Source organism: Saimiri boliviensis, chromosome 6 (assembly GCF_048565385.1).
Source record: "Saimiri boliviensis isolate mSaiBol1 chromosome 6, mSaiBol1.pri, whole genome shotgun sequence".
NCBI lineage: Eukaryota > Metazoa > Chordata > Mammalia > Primates > Cebidae > Saimiri > Saimiri boliviensis.
This window is the reverse complement of record NC_133454.1, coordinates 25,561,722-25,577,708: the sequence shown is the minus strand read 5'-3', so window position 1 is coordinate 25,577,708 and position 15,987 is coordinate 25,561,722. Positions and strand designations below refer to the sequence as shown.

General features: G+C 47.7%; 1 protein-coding gene across 1 annotated transcript in view; it reads right to left on the bottom strand.

The window, feature by feature from the left end:
- The window catches only part of GLB1L2 (galactosidase beta 1 like 2), a 46,505-nt gene that overhangs the window by 12,056 nt on the left and 18,462 nt on the right, over positions 1-15,987 (bottom strand). Inside the window, exons 6-8 of the mRNA XM_003942950.4 lie at positions 8,987-9,079; positions 6,261-6,342; positions 1,205-1,275 (exon numbers count right to left, since the gene is read on the bottom strand). Of these exons, the coding sequence (XP_003942999.1) occupies positions 1,205-1,275; positions 6,261-6,342; positions 8,987-9,079 (246 nt within the window). The remainder of the gene's footprint in view (positions 1-1,204; positions 1,276-6,260; positions 6,343-8,986; positions 9,080-15,987) is intronic.

Genomic DNA, 15,987 nt, shown 5'->3' with positions numbered 1-15,987 from the left:
TGGGTACTTTCCAAATATTACCTCATGTAATCGTCCAACAACCCTGTGACTTGACACCATAAAGTGATGGACAATCATCATTCTCACTTAGAAGAAGAAAGAGATGCACGGAGAGGTTAAGTAACTTGCCCAAGGTCACACAGCACAGGGCGGGAGACCCAGTCATCTTAGTCACAAGTATGAGAGCCCCCCACCCCGAACCCCACTGCACACACGGGTAGGCACTCAGGAAACGCTGAGGAAGGAAGGCTGGGACCCTGCTGGATCTTGTCTGAGCCGCCACACAGGAGCCCACCTGGGAGTGGGGCCAGCCCTCCCATTTCCTCCTGGGAGCCGCCTGCCCACTCTGGCATCTGCACTCCAGGAGGAGCCACAGCAAACACACATGCGGTCACATACAGCCGTGGTGGCTCCACACAGATGTGCCTGAGGGCGCAGCCCTGCTCTGAAAGACCATCAGCTGGAATGGAAAGCAGCCCAGCATCTCCACAGGCACCCATGCCTGTCCATCCTAGCACAGCTCCACTCCAGGCCCTGGACCAGTGTGACCATGTGGCAGGGGGACAGTCCGGGGTGTTCCCACCACTCAGTGAGCCAGGGGACAGCCAGGGCCTCCAGCTCTGCAGAGGGCTGCGGCTTGGCCCCAGTCCATCCGTCTCCTTCTGAGGGGCACATGAGCTCAAGAGAGGTCAGAATGGGAGTGCGGCGTCGATGCTCATCAGTCTGACGGATGTTGAGGGACATCTGGAAACTCCTCCCTCTCTCTGGACCTAGAGTGGACCATGTTTTCTGCCTTGCTGATAATACTGATCTTTCTAGGACTGCAGAGGCCTCACAGGTTAAGGCTAGATGCCTTATGTAGTATAGGACAGGGAAATTTTTCTTCCCCCTCAATCCCTGGGAGCAAATCTAGAGCTGGCTGAGGCGACAAAAGTCGAGTCCTCTAGGAATGCACCAAAAGGGCCCCTCTCCCGGGGCAGTGGGTGCCGTCTGCCCTGAGTCAGCCTGCACAGCAGCCCTCGGAGCTGTTTGTGGGTAGCGGGCCTCGCCGGGACACAGACGCATGGGCGGGCGGCCGGCCGAGAGGCCAACAGCTCTGAGTCCAGCTCCCCGCACTGGGGAAGCTGAGCACATTGGCTGGCATTCAAAACTCCTGCAGGCCGCTGAGCAGGGCGGGTGGCAGTTTCCCTAGGGCTGGACTTACCTGGACGTTGAAGAGAAAGGTAGTCAGTAGCTGCAGCTCGTGTGTTGACTGCAGGTTGATGGTGGCCAGCACTGTTACGGGGAAGAGGAGAGAGAGGAGACAAAACATTGCCCCCGAGCCCACTGTTTCCCACCTCCAATTAGGAGGCAACCACAGCCAGGCACAGTGGCTCACACCTGTAATCCTAGCACGTTGGGAGGCTGAGGCAGGAAGATCACTTGAGGCCGGGAGTTCAAGACGAGCCTGGCCAGCATGGTGAAACCCCATCTCTAATAAAAAAAAACACACAAAAGTTAGCCAGGCTTGGTGGTGCATGGCTGTGATCTCAGCTACTCGGGAGGCTGAGGTGGGAAGATCACTCGAACCCAGGAGGCGGAAGTTGCAGTAAACCAAAAATCACATCACTGCACCCCAGTCTGGGTAACAGAGTGAGACTCTGTCTCGCAAAAATAAATAAGTCAGCCAGACTTATTCTGTGGTCTTGCAGGTTCTGCCACGCAGCACAGAGCTGAGAGGCAGTCACTCGCTAGACACCCGACCTTGATCAGCTGTCACTTCTTTTTTTTTTCCCCAAGAAAGGCAGACTGCCACATGCAGCACCTCATTTGGATGTGTCTGGAGTCTTGGAAGCTTGACTACCCTACGTTCTCCTACAAATGGACCTGAAGAGCTTGTTTGGACGTTCTGGCAGGGAAGCACAGCTAGTCGTATACCCTCGACCGAAGACCAGTCCTCCTCTATCGGAGATGGTCATCCTCTTCCACCGAGCGCGCAGCTTCGGGAGGGACGCACACGGAGCGGTGAGGGAGGAAGGGGACACCCACCTAGCCAGCCAGATCGGCCGAATCAACCCTGGCGATCAATGGGGTGACAGATGTCGCAGCCAGATCGCCCTCACATCCGATCAGCTGTGACTTCTACAAGCCGAGTGTGCACTTCCGTCCCTTTCTTTTGTAAGAACCAGAGCTTGATCCTTCCTTGGCACCCCAAGCATCTGGTCCAGGGTAATGATCTAAATGAAGACTCCTCTCTGACTTCTTGAGAAGGGCTAATTCTGTATTCGACCCCGTAACACGTTCCTTTTACAATTTAAAATGCTATTTTCAGTGGCTTTCCATCAGTGAATATATGTTCAATAAATGTGCGTTCTGTTGGACTGACAGCCAGGGATCCCCGCACCCACCCCAGCAGCACAGCCTGACCCCGGGGCCCCTCACCTGCCTGATGTCTGCCTAACAGTCAGTTCAGGCGCATGGCTGTGGCCTGGGCTTCTACAGGCCTAAGCACACACGAGAGAGGCTGAGCTGGCCTGGCAGGCCCAGCCACCTTGACTCTGTGCTGCAGGACACAAACCTCTGACTGCCAGTGAAGAAACGCAAACAGCAGCTGAGGCTCTGTGGAGGTGCGATAACTTGCCTCCAGGTCACAATAATTTGACTCAAGGTAGTTGCAGAACAGGTTTGAACACTGGGACCCCGTGACACCAACCCATGGCCCTGCCTGAGCACTGCCCTCCAGCAACCCACTGGGTAAGACCCTGCACCCAGACCCCCCTCCCCTCAAGCCAGAAGCCCTTTGAAGACAGGAGGCCACTCTGAAACTGAGCAGACTGAAGCCTTAAAGTCCACAGCATGCACATAGCTAAGTGAACACAAGCATCTCCGTCCTTCCTTCCTGACACCTCTCACAAATACAAGACGGGGGGACACATAGACGGGCCACCAGGAACAGGAACGAGAGGAGTCATCGAGAACTCCTGGGACACAGAGGACACAGTGACAGTAAACCATCTAGGAGTGCAGAAGAGGTGACAGTCGGCTCCAGCTCCGGTCCAAGGCTTCACCCCACTCCCAGCACCAGGCCCAGAGCACCGTGAGGTGGCACCCCATCCCCAGCCTCAATGCTTGTTCTCACCTGCTCCCATCCCCTCTGCAGGGGCCATCCCACCTGAGAAAGCGGGCCCCAGTGTCTGTGGAAGTGTGCGTGTGTGGGGAGGTGGAAGGGAGGGTGGGAGGGAGTGTGCGTGTGTGGGGAGGTGGAAGGGAGGGTAGGAGGGGGAAGCAGGCAGTCTCCATAGTAGATTCCCGCCCGCTCCGGGCCTGGCCCAGAACAGCGGCAGCAAGACTCCAGGCCTTCTCTGGAAACACTTAACAGTGCTAGACATACCCTAAACCCTGACAAGTGAGTGTCTCTTCTTGAAAAAGCCACCATGGCCCAATCACCCCATGGGGAAGAACCGTCAACAGTCTCTCCCATGCCCAGCGCTCCCGAGTGGCAGCCCAGAGCCTCTTTTCTAAGCTGATGGGTAAGAGCCGATCCAGAGAATCCCCTTGTGCAGGAGACAGTGGAACAGGAAGCAGGAAAACAGGCAAGCAGCACCTGGGAAACAACCCTGGCAGCACCCGGGACAGGAACACGAGGAGCTCAGGGGACAGGAACACGGGCGGCGCCGGGGACAGGAACACGGGCGGCACGGGGTGGGGTTGTGGGGAATACAGGCAGCGTTTTTTTAAAAAAGCAAACTACTCTCGGAGAGAAATAAGAAAGTTAGTATCCATTTTTAGAGTATGCTGTGAGAAGAGAAATACATTCAAGAAAAATGTGACCCAGGAAATGACGGGAGGACCGGAAGATAAAAGTTCAGGAAGTCACTCAGAAAGTAAAACTGAAGGGCAAAGAGATTTAAGAAAGAAAAATAAAAAGACGCAGAGAATCAATACGAGCACTCAATACACAAACACCAGGATGACTGAAAGACCCGAGGACAAGTGTGTGGAAGGCCACCAGAGACGCACACAGGGAGCTCACAGGACCCGCAGCACAACACGAAGAGGAGGGCCGGCAGGAAGGGAGAGGACACAGGGAGGGCTCGGGAACCGGAGCGTCCTGTCCTGCAGCAGCAACAGCAGGTGCCGGGAAGTCTTGGAGCAATGCCCGCAGAACTCCAGGAGACGGGATTCCACGTGGGATGCCGCCATGCAGGCCTGAACCACGAGAGGGAGGCCTCCAGACAGCCGGGTCGGACCCAGCCGAATCAGACAGGTATGGGACCTGAGACGCACCGGCACATGTGTCTGGGACCTCTCTAAGCAAAGGAGAAAGCGGCAGGGGGTTGAGGGTAGCAAAGAGAATTGAAATGAAAAGAAAAACAAACAGAATAATTACACAGAAAACGAAGCACACTGCAAAACGAGCGGGTTGGCACCCTGAGAATTCACAGGCACGTGGCAGGTGCCCGCAGTCACACACCCACAAGGCCCTCGCTGGCGCCCCCGGGGGCTGAACAGCCATGCTGGCAGGAAAGGGCAGGGAGGGCAGGAAAGAACACTCATCACCCACTGGAACAAGTCAATAGGCAGAAGTTTAAGGCAAATGACGCAGGGTTCTATGTGCACAGTATTTAGAATTAAGAAGTACAATATCCCAAGAAAAAGTCAGACTTGAAAATGGTCATTTCTGGACAATGTGATGACGAGTAGGCAACACTATCTTTCTCTACCAACATTTTCTATTATTTCACTTTTAGACCATTTAATTTTTTTAATTAAAAAAAAAAATCATTCCAGGCAGCAGGTGGCACCAGGGACATGTGCAGGTGGGTGCCTGGAGGTGGGAGGGCCACAGGGAGAAGCAGTAGAGACTCCTGGCTAGATGTGAGGCCTGTAACCGGGAGACCGCCAAGCACTACAAACTCGCTCCAGCATCAAAAGGCATCTCCTGCACAGCCACAGCCCCTCCGGAGCCCGGAGCAGGCCTTAGGAGCACGGTGGGGACACAGTGCCACCGCGTGGAAACTTCGGGAATCACCACGGGTCCTCCCCACACCAGATGCACAGGGTCTGGGTCCTTGCCTGACTCACTTCGCCTGGGGACGAAAGCCCTTTCCTCCCCATGCATGGACCTTCACTCCCTGAGTGTCAGCCCCAGGCCAGGCGCTGCTGTAGGGATATAGAGCGATCTTCAGCAGCTCGGTCTGTGAAGGGAAATGCAAAAGAAGGAAAAGAAAGCGTGGGATGTGCTACAGCAGACACAAGCGCCCCTGCCCGAGGCTGCAGGAAGGGCCCTGCCGCAGGGGATGCGAGGGCGCTGCGCCCACCCACGACACAAACCACGCCTGGGCCTGGAGCACAGCCGCAGGCGGTCGGAGCCCAAGGCCCGCCCAGAGCACTGCTCTGTGAAACAGATCAGTGAAGTCGACTACCGCCGAATGTGAGAGCGCAAAACGAAAGCCGGGAGACGGACGGATTGGGTGAACCCCGGGAAGCAGGAGCTTCAACTCCAAGTGGGGTGCTAGAGAAACCTTCCCTGTGACGGTGACTTTGGAGAAGAGCTATGCAGCTCTCCGGAAGAAGAACAAAGACCCCGAGGCTTGGGGCTCCAGATGTTGGAGGAACAGTAAAGAGGGTGGAACAGAGTTAGCAAAGGGGAAGAAGCAGGGAGTGAGCTCAGCCAGGTCCTGGAGGCCAAGTGGAGAGGCCGTTCGAGGTCATTCCCAGAACCCGGGCTTCACTCGGAGTGAGACAGGGACGCCTGGCGTTCCGAGGGAGGTAGGGTGAGCCAAATGACGCAGAGGCTGATAGGCTGAGAACACACTGTGGAGTCGGCGGCGAAAATGCTACTGCAGCAATGCAGGCCAGGAGCACCGCCGGCAGGTGAGGGCTGAGGCCTGTGGAATTCCAGCCACACTGGCAGATAAAGCTAAGGGTGGCTTGGGTGCCAGGCGGACAGGAGAGGAGCTCACGGTCACTACCAGGTTCAGGGTCCATGCAGCTGGGAAAAACGGAGCTGCAATTTTCCGGTAACAAGAAGCCCATAGTCATCTTCAGAGTGCCCTTAAAGCCCGAGCACCCAGCAGGACGGGAAATCACCCACGCAGCCGGCCACGCACCACAGTCTTCACACGGACCCTCCGACCCTCTGCAGCCCAGTGCCACACGCACAGGAAAAGAACAGACACCGGAGACACTCCTGCTTGGGTCACAGTCCCACAGGGGAAGTGCGCACAGCCCGGCCAGGGGCGCCGCTGCCCTACATGGACCCACGCAAGTGCAGGTACCTCCGTGGACGATCCCCTTGCTCAGCCCATCCTTGTTGTCTGAAGTCAGGAGCAGTTCCACAATGCCGCGGTCCTCCAGCGCCTGCAGGGGAAGATCAGATCAGTCCGCGTACGCCCTGGCTCCTCAGAGCTTCTGCAGTGACGACTGCTGTGATGGGGTAGCCTGAAGAGCTAGAGGGAGAAATGCCAAATAAAGCGTTTATTTCTCTGCTGAAAACTGGCAAAGTCTCCTGCCGTCTGCACCGGCCATGCTCAGCACAGCTCCAATCGGCATGAATTCCCATCGCAGCAGGAGCAGGGCCGGCAAGCCGGGACAGCCCTTGGTTGCTCCAGATCTGGAAGGTGCCCCATGGGCCAGCTACCATGCCTCAGCGGGTCTACGCCACAGCTGGCTCGGGGAAGCCTGCTGCCATGTGTCACCCGCCACTGCCTGATGGGCTCCAGCCTGCAGGATGATACCTACATCCTTCCCTTCACCCACACCCCAAGCAACAGGCCTGTCCCTTCCCCACGCTGGCCGGTGTGGGTCTGGGGGATGGCAAGGCCCAGGAGAGCCCACCATGCCCTTTCACATGCCCATGGTGTGCTGCTCATGCCCAGAACAGCAGGAAGCATCCTCACAGGCTGTAAAGCAGAGTGAACTGGAAGGAACGCTGTGCTTGAGAGGCAATGACAACAATAACCACTCAGAATGTCCCCTGACGTCCACAGAGCAGTCGCTGACACACCAGGTCTTCCACCCAGCACTTTACACGACTGTCCTATGCAGGCCTCACAGTTAATATCTTCGCAGTACAGACGCGCCTCGGAGGGGTGAAGTCAAGCATCGTGGGTTACAGGGCCCATGCAACATAGGCCTGAACCCAGAACCAGAGACTCTGCTCTGAGGCTCTGGGCTTTTTTGGATCAGAAACCCCAGCAGAGGGGTCTTCCTGTAATCTTCCCTGCAGATATTATGACAAGACTGTTTACTTACACTGAAGTCTTTTGGAAGTGGGGAGGTAAGGAGATTATCTGCTGGGCGAATAAGGCTCATGTCCAGTCTCACATACTGAGAAGGAAAGAGCAGAGGGGGCTCTAGTCTTGGCACAATGGAGCTGCAGAGTTCAGCCGTGAGGCCACGTGGGATTTATCAAGAGCCCTGCATTTACCACCTCACACTAACGAGTGGTTCACTGATGTTTCGCAAGTGTTTACTTAGGTCCCTACCACAAACACACACACTTAACATATCCTGGGCATTAGTTTACTGACTCCACCCCCCAAGGGATAATTACTTCTTCCTGAGCACCGGAGACCCAGAGCTAGCCTGGGGCGGCCACCTGTTCTCGCCTCCCAGCAGCCTCACAGGGAGGCTGGGGCATGCTCCTCAGAGCTTCAGGAGCACAGAGGCTGGACGCTGCTGCTTCTCTTTGCCCACCTGAGTCACACAGGAGCACCTCCGCCCAGACACCAGGGAAGCAGGGGTGGAGGGACAGCGCTGCCGGAGCTCTACTCTGCTCTGCTCTCGTGGGGCTCTTTTCTGCAGGTGAGTAACTAAGTCAACAACTGCTGGGAGGCCCCGGGGCCCAGCAGACAGTCTGAGGACATGGGGTATAGCAGGAGACGCTTCAAGTCCTGGGCCAGGATGGGATCTTTCGGTAGGAAGCTGGAGGAGTGGCCTACCCCAAGCCATGGCTGGGCATGGCCATAGGATGGACCTTGCCCCTTTCCAGCTTGAGGAACGCCACCCTTCCTGGACACGGCCTTGCTCCCTCCTAAGAGGGCTTTCTGCAGGTGAGAAGGGTACATGCGAACCCACAAGCTGAAGGGTGTGAGCTTCGGTGTCCCATGTGGAGGGATTGAATTAATTTCCAGATGGAAAATGCTCCGAATGTCACAGCAGAAGGGATGCTGCCCGGGCATCAAGGCCCAAAGCCATCCAGCCCTCAGACAGGTGGAGTCACTGCAGCCACTTACGCTTCCTCAGTTCACACCACGGCCACACCTCCAAGGTACCACACAACAAATGCCAATGATTCCGTCAGGGTCTCTTTTATTGGCAACTTCCTAGAACAGTACTGAGCCGCGTGATATTACATCATACTCGCAATTCATAGAGGTGAATACTCTTATTAGTCCCACTTTATAGAAGAGAAAAAGGAGGCTTAGAAAAAACTCAAGGTATTTTTTCATGGTCTCAACTACTAAGGGACAGAAACCAGATCTGAACTGTAGCCTGTTCTTTTAAGTGTGGCTTTGCCCTTCCCTGGCCAGCCATGCATTGAGTCAGTGGCTCTCAGCCTTCCCTACACACTAAAATCAGGTGTCTGAGAACCCCAAGGATTCTTACTGGCTTGGTATGGTACATGGCCTGGCTGCAGGGATTGCTTAAAACTCCCTAGATAAAGCCAGGGTGCAGCCTGGGCTGGGAACCACTGCTTTGGATGCTGGAATTGAAGCAGCCTCTCCAGGAGGCCTTCCTAATCATCACCACACAATGAAGCCAATTCCTTTATTCCCAGCCCCTGTAATTCCACGTGTGTACTGAAATTCCCAGCTGAAATTCAATCAGCAAGTAAATAAGTGACAGCCCTGTTGAAATAAAGCAATGGAGAAATTTCACTAACAGATGATGTTGGAAGACGTATTAACATGATAAAAATATTAAACCCACATGTCGTACCACAGCCCATCACACACACCAGAGGAAAGAATATAAATCAACACACCAAGAAGACTCTTACCTTCTTGACATAGGGCATGTAAGCAGGGTCTTTGTTATAGGAACCATATTCATTCTCCACTTGCACAGCAATGATGGGTCCCCCACGCTTGTACTGAGGAGAAAAGACGGACAACCAGGAGCTGAGTTTCTAGGGGAACTGTAGTATCGAATCCACCACGCCCATCACCAATGACTAGCAAAATATCCCATTTGAAAACTAAAATCTCAAAAGATTTGGTATATAGTTAAGATTAGTAGCAATAAGACAGTGGAGGAAGAAGCACCAGGCCTTTGTTCTACCATGAAAGCATCAAAGAAACAACTCCAGACTGACTAAAATAACTTAATAGGAGCTCTGGAGACCAGTCAAGTGTCTAAGCAAACAAGTGACCACCAAATTAAACCAAAAAGCCATATGCAAAATGGCACAAAATTTTATGATGTTTTCACAAGTTCTTGCCCCAGCCCCTCCTCAGTGTAGCATGGTGTGGTCAAGAGTACTCGTCCCAACTTCCAAGTCCCCTGTTTACAGTGTCCTAACGTGTTCTGCCCAATGTGCTGGTTTCTGTCTTGTCTGACATGGAGCTCACACAAGAATCGTCAGCATAGTTTGGACTTCAGGTTGGAAGCTAAAGATGGCAGTGGCAGGTTCCGCAGCATATGAAAACTACCAGAAGACTACAAACCCTTGGATGCCTGGGGGCAAGGAATTGCAAGCAGAAGAAAATGAAGAGTATCTAAGGCCGCAAGTAGAAGGGAGTGAGACTCTCTAGGAATCAAAGACACTTGAAAGGGACCAGGGAGGTAGGGACAGGAGCACACACACAGATACAGACAACACATGCCCAGAAAAGATCAGCTCTTAAGTCTTCACACGGGGCTGATCTCTGGGCTTAGGGGCCCATTAATTAGTGAGGGTTCCCCTAAAAAAACTGCAAAAACTGAAATAGGTGTCTACTTTTTCAAATGCCCAATGTTCAACCAAAAAAACACAAGACGTAAAAAGAAACAAGGAAATATGACTCATCAAAGGAACAAAATAAATCTCCAAAAGCAGTATCTGAAGAAACATACGTACCAGACTCAGTAAAGCAAGATCATAACAGCTGTTGTAAATATGCTCAAGGAGCTAAAGGCAGGCAAATGATATATGAAAAAAATGAGAATATCAACAAGAGAACAGAGACTATTCTAAAAAAGAACTAAAGGAACTTCTGGGGCTGAAATATATCGTATCTAAAGTTAAAAATTCACTAGAGGGATTCAACAGCAGATTCAAACAGGCAGAAGAAAGAAAAAGGAAACTTAAACATAGGTTATCAGAAATGATCAGGTTTGAGCAGATAAAAAGAATAAAGAGAAGTAAACAGAGCCTAAGAGACTTACACAACACCTTCAAGCAGACTAATACAATAATTATGAGAATCTTAGAAGAAAAAGAGAGATAAAAGGGCAGGGAGATTATTTATACAGAATAATAGCTGAAAACTTCTCAAATTTGAGAAAAGACATGATTATGTAAATTCAAGGAGCTCAAACATTCCAGAGACCCACACGGGGACATACTATAATCAAACCATTGAAGACAAAAAGAGATTCCTGAGTGCCACAAAAGTTTTGGCCACATACAAGGGATCCTCAGTAAGACTGTAAAAGATATCTCAGCCAGAAACTTTTCAAGCCAGAAGGCAATGGGCTGATATGGTCAAAGTGCTGGAAGAAAAAAGTATCAGCTTTCTTTTCGACACTTCTATATCCAGCAAAACTCAAAAATGAGGGAAAAATTAAGAAATTCCCAGAGAAAAGCTAAGAGAGTTTGTTACCAGCAGACCTGTCCTAGAAAAAGCACTTAAAGTTGAAATGAAAAAATGCAAGTGTAATATGAAACTAGATAAAAATACAAAGTTCTCCAGTAAAGATAGACACATGAAAAATATATTTTTAAAGTACTATTATAATTTTAATTGCAATGTATATTTTTATTTTCTATGAGATTTAAAAGACAGATAAAAATGATTATAAACCTGAGTTAATGTGTACACCACATATGAAGACATGATTTGTGACATCAGTAAAATAAAGTGGAGGGGCAGAACTGTAAAGGAGTAGGGTTTTTATGTACAATTGAAGTTAGGTTTGTATCAATTTAAAACAGAATGTCAAAACTTTAGTATATTATATATAATCCTGAGGTAACCACAAAGAGCATATCTACAGAATATATACAAAATGAAATTAAAAGGAAATATAAAAAACGTCACTATAAAAAATGAACTAGATACAAAGTAAGGCAGTAATAGAGGAAATGAGGGTCAAAAAGCTGTAAGAGATGCAGAAAACAAAAAAAGGCAAAAGTAAGTGTTTCTCTATCAGTAGTTATTTTTAATGTAAATATATTAAACTCCTCAATCAAAAGACATACATTGGCATAATGGATTTTTAACAAACCCATGTCCAATTACATACTGTCTACAACATACTCATTTTAGATCTAAGGATACACATTGGTTGAAAGTGAAAGGTTGGAAAAAGATATTTTATGCAAACAGTAATCAAAACAGCAGGGGTGGCTTTACTAATATCAAACAAAATAGACTTTATATCAAAAACTGTTATGAGGGACAAAGAAAGACATTATAAAATATATATAATAATAAAAGGTTCAATTCACCAAAAGGATATAACAATTGTAAACATATATGCACCAAACACCAGAGTTCCAAAGTATATGAGCCAAACACTGGCAAAATCTATTTAAAGGAAAAATAGACAGCTCTACGCTAATAGTAGGAGACTCAATATCTGAATATCAATAATGGCTAGAATAACCAGACAGAAAATCAGTAACCAAATAGAGGACTTGGACAATATTATGGACCAGTTGGACCTAACATATATCATATACATATCATATATATATATATATATATATAAAATATATATAAAATATTCCACCCCAAAATAGCACAATACACATTTTTCTCATGAGTACTTAAAACACTCTCCAGGATAAACCATATATTAAGCCAAAAAACAAGCCTTAATAATTTTTTTTTGTTTTTTAAAATTACAGAGTCCCACTTTGTCACCCAGGCTGGAAGGCAGTGGCACAATCTTGGCTGACTGCCACCTCCATCTCCCGGATTCAAATTTTGTGCTTCCACCTCCCAAGTAGCTGGGATTACAGGTGCCCACCATCACAACCAGCTAATTGTTTTTTAGTAGAAAAGGGATTTCACCATGTTGGCCAAGCTGGTCTCTAAATCCTGACTTCAAGTGTTTTACCTGTCTCAGCCTCCCAAAGTGCTTGGATTATAGACATGAGCCACCATGCCCAGCCTCAAGCCTTAATAAATTTTAAAAATTGAAATCATACAAAGTTTTATTTTTCCCAATCAAAATGGAATGAAACTAGAAATCAATAGCCAAGAAACAAATCCTGAAAATTTCAAATATTTGGAAATAATCAAACCTTAACCAATAGTCCAAAGAGGAAATCACAAGAGAAATTAGAAAGCATATTGAAAAAAATGAAAATGAAAACAAAATTATGAATTACAGTGAAAGCAGTGCAAAGAGAGAAATTTTATAGCTATAAATATATTTAAAAGACAAAAGGTCTCAAACTAACAACCTAACATTACACCTTAAAAAAACAGAAAAAGGGAAAAAACTAAACTCAAAGGTAGCAGAAGGAAGGAAATAATAAAGATTAGAGCAGAGATACATAATGAGAGAATAGAAAAACAATAAAGAAAAATTAATGAAATCAAGAGTTGATTATTTGAAAAGATGAATGAAACTGACAATCTGTAGCTAAACTAAGGAAACAAGATATGATTCAGCTAAAATCAGAAACAACGTGAGGATATTACTGCTGATTTTATAGAAATAAGGATTACAAAAGAGGAATATGAGCAAATTGTATACCAACAAATTAAATAACCTAAATTGAAAGACACAAATTCCTAGAAACATATAATGTGCCAAAACTAAACCATGAAGAAATATAAAATCTGAACAGACATATAACTAGTAAGGACACTGAATCAGTAACTAAAAACCTCCCAACAAAGAAAAGTCCAGGACCAGATAGCTTCACTAGTGAATTCTACCAAACGTTTAAAGAAAACACCAATCTTCCTCAAACCTTTACCAAAAATTGAAAGGGAAGGAACACTTCCTACCTTATTCCATAAGGTAGAACACAGTAATGAAAGTAATGAACTCTCTATGCTTTTCTTTGGGAATTTCTTAATTTTTTCCCTCATTTATAAGTTTTGCTGGATATAGAAATGTGAAAAACAAGTTGACACTTTTTTCTTTTATTACAAACAAAAGCTGCTATAAGAAAAGAAAACACAGACTAACAGTCCTAATGAATACTGATGCAAAAACCCTCAACAACATGTTCACCAACTTGATTCAGCAGCATATTAAAAGAATTCTAAACCGTGATCAAATGAGATTTATTCCTGTAATGCAAGGATGATTTGCCATGTGAAAATCAATCATTGAAGGCCAGGCAAGGTAGTTCATGCCTACAATCCCAGCACTTTGGGAGTCTGAGTTGGATGGATCACCTGAGGTCAGGGGTTCAAGACCAGTCTGACCAACAGGGTAAAACCCCATCTCTACTAAAAATACAAAATTAGCCAGGCATGGTGGTGGGTGCCTGTAATCACAGCTACATGGGAGGTTGAGGCAGAAGAATCACCTGAACCTGGGAGGAGGAGGTTGCAGTGAGCTGAGATAGTGAGATAGAACCATTACACTCCAGCCTGAGCAACAAGAATAAAACTTGATCTCAAAAAAAAAAAAAAAAAAAAAAAAAAAAAAAAAAAAACAATGTATTATACCACATTAACAAAATTGAAGGGAAAACCCACATTATGATCTCAATTAATGCAGAAAAAACCACACGACAAAATTCAACATTCTTTCATGATTAAAAAATAACACTCAGTAAACTAGGAGCAGAAGGAAACTACCTCAACATAATAAAGGCCACATACGGAAAGCCCACAGCCAACATCATATTCAGTGGTGAAAGACTGAAAAGTTTTCCTGTGTGGTCAGGAACAAACCAAGTATTCCTGCTTTCAGCACTTCTGTTCAACATAGTACTGGAAATCCTAGCCAGAGCAATTAGTCAAGAAAAAAATAAAAGCATCCAAGTTGGAAAGGAAGAAGTTATCTCTGTACACAGACAACATGCTCTTAAATGCAGAAAGCAGTACAGATCCCCACACCCCGAAAAAAAAAAAAAAAACTATCTAGCTAATAATTCAGTAAGCTTGCAGGATAAATAAAATCAATGCACAAAAATCCATTGTTTTTATACACTATCAGGGAACAACTCCATTGAAGGCATCATCAAAAACCATAAAATACTTGGGAATATATTTAATCATGAAGGTAAAATATGTGTACACTGATTGTACATTACGAAAAAATACTAAAAGAAAATCAGGGACAAAGGAGCAAGATGGTGGAATAGAAGCCTGCACTGTTCATCTGTCCTGCTGGAACATCAAGTATTAACAATGATGTGCACACAGAAAACCACCATCACTAAAACCAAAATTCAAGTGAGTAGCCACAGTATCTGGTTTTAACTTCTTATCAACAAAAGAGACATTGAGGCAGGCAAGAGAGACAGTCTTACACCACTGATGCCACCCTCTCCCATCTCCCACCAGCAGCCAACCAATGAGGAGAGAAGACCTGTGCATTTGGGGAAGGGAGAGCCCAGCGACTGGGGAACTTTACACTGGACTCAGTGCTGCCTTGTCATAGCACAGAATAAAGCCATGCTGGGCTCAGCCAGCATCCACCTAGAGGGAGCACTTGGACCAGCCCTAGCCAAAGAGAAACTGCCCATCCTAGCGATTGGAACCTGAGTTTCTTGGCAAGCCTCACCACCGTGGACTGAAGTGCTCTGGAATCCTAGGTAAACATGAAAGGCAGTCTAGGACACAAAGACCACAATTCTTAGGCAATTCCTAGTGCTAGGATGGGCTTACAGCCAGTATACTAGCGTGGCACATGGTCTAAGGAGACACCAGCTGGCATGGCTAAGGGAGCTCTTGCACATCCTTCCCCCAACCCCAGGTAGCACAGCTCATAGAAACAAAAGTGGCCCCTTCCTTCTGCTTAAAGAGAGGAGAGCGAAGAGTAAAGAGGACTTTGTCTTGCGTCTTGGATACAAGATGCTCAGCCACAGCAGGAAAGGGCACCGGCCGAGTCAGGAGGTCCCCGTTCTAGGCCCTAGCTTCCAGACACTTCTAGACACACCCTGGGCCAAAAAGGAAACTGCTGCCTTGAAAGGAAGGACCCAGTCCTGGAGGGACCTGGTAAGGAATTGATATCCAGTAAGTAAAAAGAATTCCTGCCAGGCGCGGTGGCTCACGCCTGTAATCCCAGCACTTTGGGAGGCTGAGGTGGGTGGATCACAAGGTCAAGAGATCGAGACCATCCTGGTCAACAAGATGAAACCCCGTCTCTACTAAAAATACAAAAATCAGCTGGGCATGGTGGCGTGCGCCTGTACTCCGAGCTACTCGGGAGGCTAAGGCAGGAGAATTGCTTGAACCCAGAAGGCGGAGGTTGCGGTGAGCCGAGGTAGCGCCATTGCACTCCAGCCTGGGTAACAAGAGCGAAACTCCATCTCAAAAAAAAAAAAGAATTCCTATAATCAACAACATAAAAACAAACAACTAGATTCAAAAATTAGCAAAAGACTTGAATAAACATTTCTCCCAAGATATGAAAATGACCAATGAGCACATGAAAAGATGCTCAACACCAATAGTTATTAGGGAAATACAAACCAAAACCACCATGAAAGACCACTTCACACCCATTGATGGTTCTCTCCAGATAAACAGGAAATAGCAAGTGTTGGCAGAGAAGTGGTGAAATTGGAATGCTTGCGTATTGCCGGTGGGAATGTAATCTGGTGAAATTTCTTTGAAAAACAATATGGCATTTCCTTAAAAAAAAGTAAATGCAGAATGA